Raw genomic sequence first — 5739 nt, 5'->3', positions numbered from 1 at the left:
TTTAAGTTCACAAGACAAAAATTAGTTATTTAATTAAAAAAAAGTTTTTTTAAACAAAATAATTTGTTTTTTAAAAAATAAATCATTACAATTCCAAAAGTTTTGATTACAATTTTATTTTACTTAACTGAGGTTAGTTTTTTTTTTTTTCCATTGAATAATTGGGAAACAAATTTAACTTCATACTCTGCGAACCAGACCCTAAACTTAAAGTCTGGTTTGAGTTTTTCCCCCTTCATTAATGACATACATTATATCTATCATGGTAATTCAGGGTGTGTTATTTTTAATTCTAAATGAATATCCTTGTTGGATTATTATTTAAGTGCTATTCTCTTTCAAGACATGTTTACATAAAACTAGAATCAATGTTTTGCAGCAAAGGAAATTAGAAAACAAATATCCATTATGGAGTTGATAGGTTTTGGAAGAGAGATGTGCCCCTATTGCATAAGCGATACTGAAGAATGACTGCTATCATTAATGATACAGGGAAGAAGCTTTTTAGTTATTTTGCTTTGCTAGCAAAGTCGTTAGCTAGCAGCTAGCTAATAGCACAACATCAACAGCCTAATGTCTGAATGATAAAAATACTGAATCGATAGATAAGAACAGTTTTCCTCACCTGTCTCCTCCCGCTCAGTAGTTCTTCAGAGTAAGCCAGACGCAGAGGCCTGTCTGTGTCTGTTGTATTTCATTATCTTTCTGCTTAAACCGCGACTCCGTGCTGAAGCAGAAACGATATTTCAACGGTTTCCGTCATCTGACAAGTAGCAAGTCTACTCCACTTTATTCCCCAAAAACGTTTTTTTTTTTTAATTCACCAAAAACTGTTCTGTAATCTGGAACATAGACATATGATCTGGAACGTTCGCTACGTTGAGCTCCAGTTAGCCGCCTTATCTCACTGCACGAGAGACAATTGCGTCATGCGTCACGGGCAAAAGGTCAAAGGTAACAAGGTGACCGGAAGGCTTATTATGTTGTACAAAAAAAATAAATAAATAAAAAATTGGACCAATAGGGCACTTGGGGACAAGGAGCAAAAGGGGCAGGTGCTCAAGTCCCTCTAGCCCCCGCCTCTGCACGTGCCTGCTGATAGTCAATTTTCAGATTCTGAGAGACTGTTTATGCTAATTGTTTTATACTAATCCAGTAACAGACACCATTTGTAAGAAGACATAAAATTAATTAATGTTAAAGTTCTCTTAATAGATAATATTAGGAAAAACACAATTAGCCCGTGACAATTCACTGTTTATTACAAATCTATATAATTCAGTCGAACAAATTAAATATATAAATTCAGAAGGAAAATGCTAAGTAATCATAACCTCATGTATTTACTGGCTATTTCTTTCCAATTGTGAATTCCATTAGCAGAGCCTCGATGGGCTGCTGGACAGGCTGTATTGTCCTGCAAATTATTTAAACACAATTCAAAGAACAAACTCAATCAAGAATCCAATGGCATGTAAAATGTTTATGTATGTAAATCCTATTTCTGGCCATATATTTATGGTAATGAAACACTGGAGCAGCATAGCAGCACTGGGAACTGAAGAGTGTGTAATTACACTAATGCTCCACTGACTAATAGGCCACAGGGGAAGAGGAGTCTGCCGGCTAGTGTTAGCTCACTTACTAATGCACACAATACACCAGCACTTCAGATGTGCTGGTGAGCCTCCGCTCTTTGTGTTCTGAGCGAAGGCTTTTCATCAGACGATACTTGAACGTATGGCCAGCTCAGGATGTTTAGGGTCAAAAGAGAAGACTGTTAGCAGACAGAATGAGAAATCTATGGAAAATAAACTGACATAAGACCATGTCAGGTAGTGAGTAGGAAAGCAAATAAACATAAAAGCGTCTCGTACTGATTCCTCTGACTGAGCCACAGGTCAGAAAGTTCACACCACTGAGATAGATTTATAAATGTCAAAATATCAGAGTCAGAGGTCACACATATCAGTGAAAGACTTTCCCTTCCCCTCCAACTTTGGAGGGTCTTTACTCGTAATGGTTAGGGTTGGGATTGTTTTGTAGAGGTAAAGTGATGGACTCGGTGAAGTCTGGGTACATTGATCCTGTTTCAGTTGAAAGTTTCTTCCTGTTAAAAGAGTCTTTGATCTCCAGTGATGCTCGCTGCTCAGACCTCAGAATGACAGACTGCAAAAATGTAAAGATCTTTGCTTTCCTTACTGATAACATTTTACTAGAGTGGCACCTTAATATTCTATAAATCCGATTACTAGGTAATGGTCAATAGCTCAATACACAACAGCTCTCATTTTTACAGTAAAACAATCCTGATCTGCTAGAGTTGGAAATTCCCCTCAGTCGTGTCTGAGGGGCTCCAAGCTGTCAGTTCTTAAAGCTGTGAGATGGTTCAATAACACTCAGTTTGACAGATATGGGAGAAATTTGGAGGTCAAGTTAATGTCCCGATTAATTTGTTGACTTCCAGAAACAACTTTTGTTTTACCACAGCTACTCCTCTTAGGACTGTTTCTATAGGAGAGTTTAACTACCGTAGGAATGGTTTAAGGGAATATAAAGATTAAACAGTGTCAAGATGTCATCCACATGAATGACAGAAACCTATGATTCTGAGCAGAACAACACCAAACCCTTAACTTATATTGTTTTCATAGTATTCTGGTGTCATGTCTTCCCCAGATCAGTGATGCACAACCAGCTGCTGAACAGATCCAGGGAAACTTATCTGATGAAATCATGTTCTTTGTTTGAATCAATGTGGATTTGACGTTCCTGTCACAGCTGTACATAAGAGGTGGATCATCTGTGGCTGGTTGGGACAATGTGCTTACCTTTCCTGAACACCAACCACTACTACGGTCCATTGTTTGAAGACAAGTAAGCATGGTTTCCTTTGGGGGAGAGGGAGAATTTGAGAATGCCAGCCTTCCCAGGCCAAGACAGGGGAGCTGGATCCATCCATCCATCCTACAACCTCATCCCAACTAGGGTAGTGAGGGGTGCTGGTGCCTATCTCTAGCAGTCAACTAGAGGTGGGGTCACCCTGGACAGGTCGCCGGTCCATCACAAGAGCCTTGGCAGCTTCGAAAAGTTATAGCTTAAAAACCATTTACTTGTGTTACAGCTCCTACAGCTTGGAGTCCTTTTGATAAAATACCAGAGAAAGTTCTGGAACAGATTCCTCTCCTGATTCGGGTCACGCTTCTTTTGAGACACAGAAACACAGCTGGCTGCTTAGAAAGTTCTGGACTGGAAACTAAAAGCTGCCAATTACTGAGAGAAAGGTAATGCTCTTTTGAAAGCAAAGTTATCAAGCTAACACGGTCTGGCTAATTGGCCTGCTAATATTAGCTTTCAGTGTTACTCCAAGCAGAAGATGATGCAGAATATTCTCTGCAAAGAAGCATCTACTTGTTTCTACTACTGTTCTTTCATATTGTAGAGCAGTCTTCAGTTCACTCTGTATATTTATTTAAGAATCTTTTTTAATGACCTGAAAACACTCTTAGACTGGTTGATTATTTAATTTGGGTAAGGTTTTACTTTGTTGTCATTGATGAAACAAATATGTTTTAGCTAAATTACTCTTCCTAATTTATTTGTGCGTAAAAATGTTTGTTAATAATGAACGTAGATGAAAATTAGCCTATGCTACAATCTCATACAGTGGACCAAATGGTGACGTTTCTGTTTGAACTATATATTGTCTCCTTCCAAATAAAGTTATATTTATAAATATTATTATTATTATTCTGCACCCTAACTCACTGCAGCCCCAGCAGGGATCTAGCTTACCTGGCAGGAGACGAACCCTCCAGTATATGCGGAGGCACCGCTCCTCCTTCCTGAAGCCACGCTGGCACTTGCAGGCCAGAAGTGACGGGTGTTTGGCCAACAGGGCGTCCTGTCTCTCCAGGCACTCAGATGCTTCTTGTTCCCCTAGCGGTGCAACTGACGCATCGACCGCGCACAGCTCCAAGCCTCGGTACAGCGCCTCACACTGTGGGTCAGTGGAGCACACACGGTGAGCTTCAACACAGTCGGTCACAGGAGCTAGGAAGGGGAATATCTGGGATGTGGACAGTATCACAACTGAAACAGAAAAAAAGGAAAAAATAACAATAGTAATTGAAAAATGGAGCAGTAAATATCAACAACAAGGCCTTGCAAAGATAGAGCCATCAAACTCACATTCAGTGTGCTGCTGTGTGACAAACAAACATGACATCTAACCTTTGCTAAATAGCCATAGTCATTGTTGGAAGATGGACATTGGAGGTCCTCTTTGCAGTTTGCCACACACCATGAAGTTGACACAACAAACATGGAAAAACTTGAGCTGCTCTAAATGGGACTTTTTAACCAACATGGAGGGGAAAACTCACAGTGCATCTCCATGGACAACCTGTCATCACTGTAAGATGTGATGTTGAACTTCAGAGGACAATCCTGGAAGGAAAACAGCTAGAGGCTTAAAACTGTCAATGATCAACTTCCAGAAGAGCAACAAGCCCAAACATGCAGGTCATGGATGCAGGGAGGCACTGACAGAAACATTTGAGCCGATATCGGTATCAGATATTATTCTTATAGTCAATAACTGATATTTACAGACATTATTCATATGTGACATTTCACTTTAACGCCTTAAAAAAACAACCACCCTGCTGACTTCACCACTGCTTCTCTGCTTCTGTTAAACTCCGACAATTCTTCGCTGCATCAATATCAAACTCTTAGAAATGGCTGTAAATTTACAGTGAAATTCCAGCAGTAACATACTGTTATTCCAAAATACAGTAGGATATTGTCAATTTGATGTCTTCTTCTGTTGTCACAATCAAGACTGACGACTGGCAGTAAACTACCGCAAAATAATTGTACAATACAGTTTTTTTCCTAAGCAAGACATTTTACTTGTATTTGCATCTTAGAGGACCAGCATTTAAAGACAATATTAAACGGAAAGAAAAAAATACTTTCCATAATAAATCTTTTAGGGAATGAATCGAAATCTACAGAGCATAATCAAAAGTGTTAGATTACCAGTGTTGGTGTTGTATGTTAAAAATACAATGTTAATTAAACATTCAAAGATAGTCAAATTCAAAGATAGGTTTGTCAGTTTCCCTAAAGAAATGGAGTTTGCTAAAGAGTTGCTCCCACAATCGCCACGTATCTGTGACGTCACGTGTTTGCCCTGGAGACAGCAGTATGGCATCTTGTCTGGAGCTTATTCATAACAAGGTAAGTTCCCCAAAGCTATTAAAACATGCTCTTTATGTTCTCTCTTTAATGTATTTATGTAATGTAATGGTGATGTACTGTCTCAATGTTTGTAACTCCCTGGCGGACATTATACTACAATATATGCTGCTTTTATACTGTTATGTATTCTGTATCTCAATAAAGATCTATTAAAAAAACAAACAAAAAAAACAAGGTAAGTTCCATGTTAAGACCATCATGTTTTTGATTTTGATTATTTTTTATGAATGCATTAACTTTCTGTTTGCGCAAGAGTATCAACTTATGCTTGACGTAAAGTTTATTTGTTTGGATATCGCGGTACGACTGTTCAGTACAGGGGAGCTCAAGTCCAGTCCTCCAGAGCTGCCATCCTGCAACTTTCAGATGCTTCCCTGCGCCAATTAACACACCTGAATCAAATGAATGGCTGGTTAGCAGGTCTGTTCAGAGCTGATCCTGGTCTGTTGGAGTAAAGATGCATCGAAAAGT

At 39.0% G+C, this 5739-nt stretch overlaps 1 protein-coding gene across 1 annotated transcript in view; it reads right to left on the bottom strand.

Annotated features, from left to right (window-relative positions):
- LOC106965119 (GDNF family receptor alpha-4-like) overlaps positions 1-5739 on the bottom strand; it is a 53847-nt gene that overhangs the window by 31626 nt on the left and 16482 nt on the right. The window contains exons 2-3 of the mRNA XM_015061025.1: positions 4386-4449; positions 3796-4092 (exon numbers count right to left, since the gene is read on the bottom strand). Coding sequence (XP_014916511.1) covers positions 3796-4092; positions 4386-4449 — 361 coding nt within the window. The remainder of the gene's footprint in view (positions 1-3795; positions 4093-4385; positions 4450-5739) is intronic.

This window comes from Poecilia latipinna, unplaced genomic scaffold (assembly GCF_001443285.1).
Source record: "Poecilia latipinna isolate Pla-1442-1.1 unplaced genomic scaffold, P_latipinna-1.0 Scaffold1768, whole genome shotgun sequence".
Classification (NCBI taxonomy): Eukaryota; Metazoa; Chordata; class Actinopteri; order Cyprinodontiformes; family Poeciliidae; genus Poecilia; species Poecilia latipinna.
Note: the sequence above shows the minus strand (reverse complement) of the source record. Positions and strands in the feature narration are given on the sequence as shown.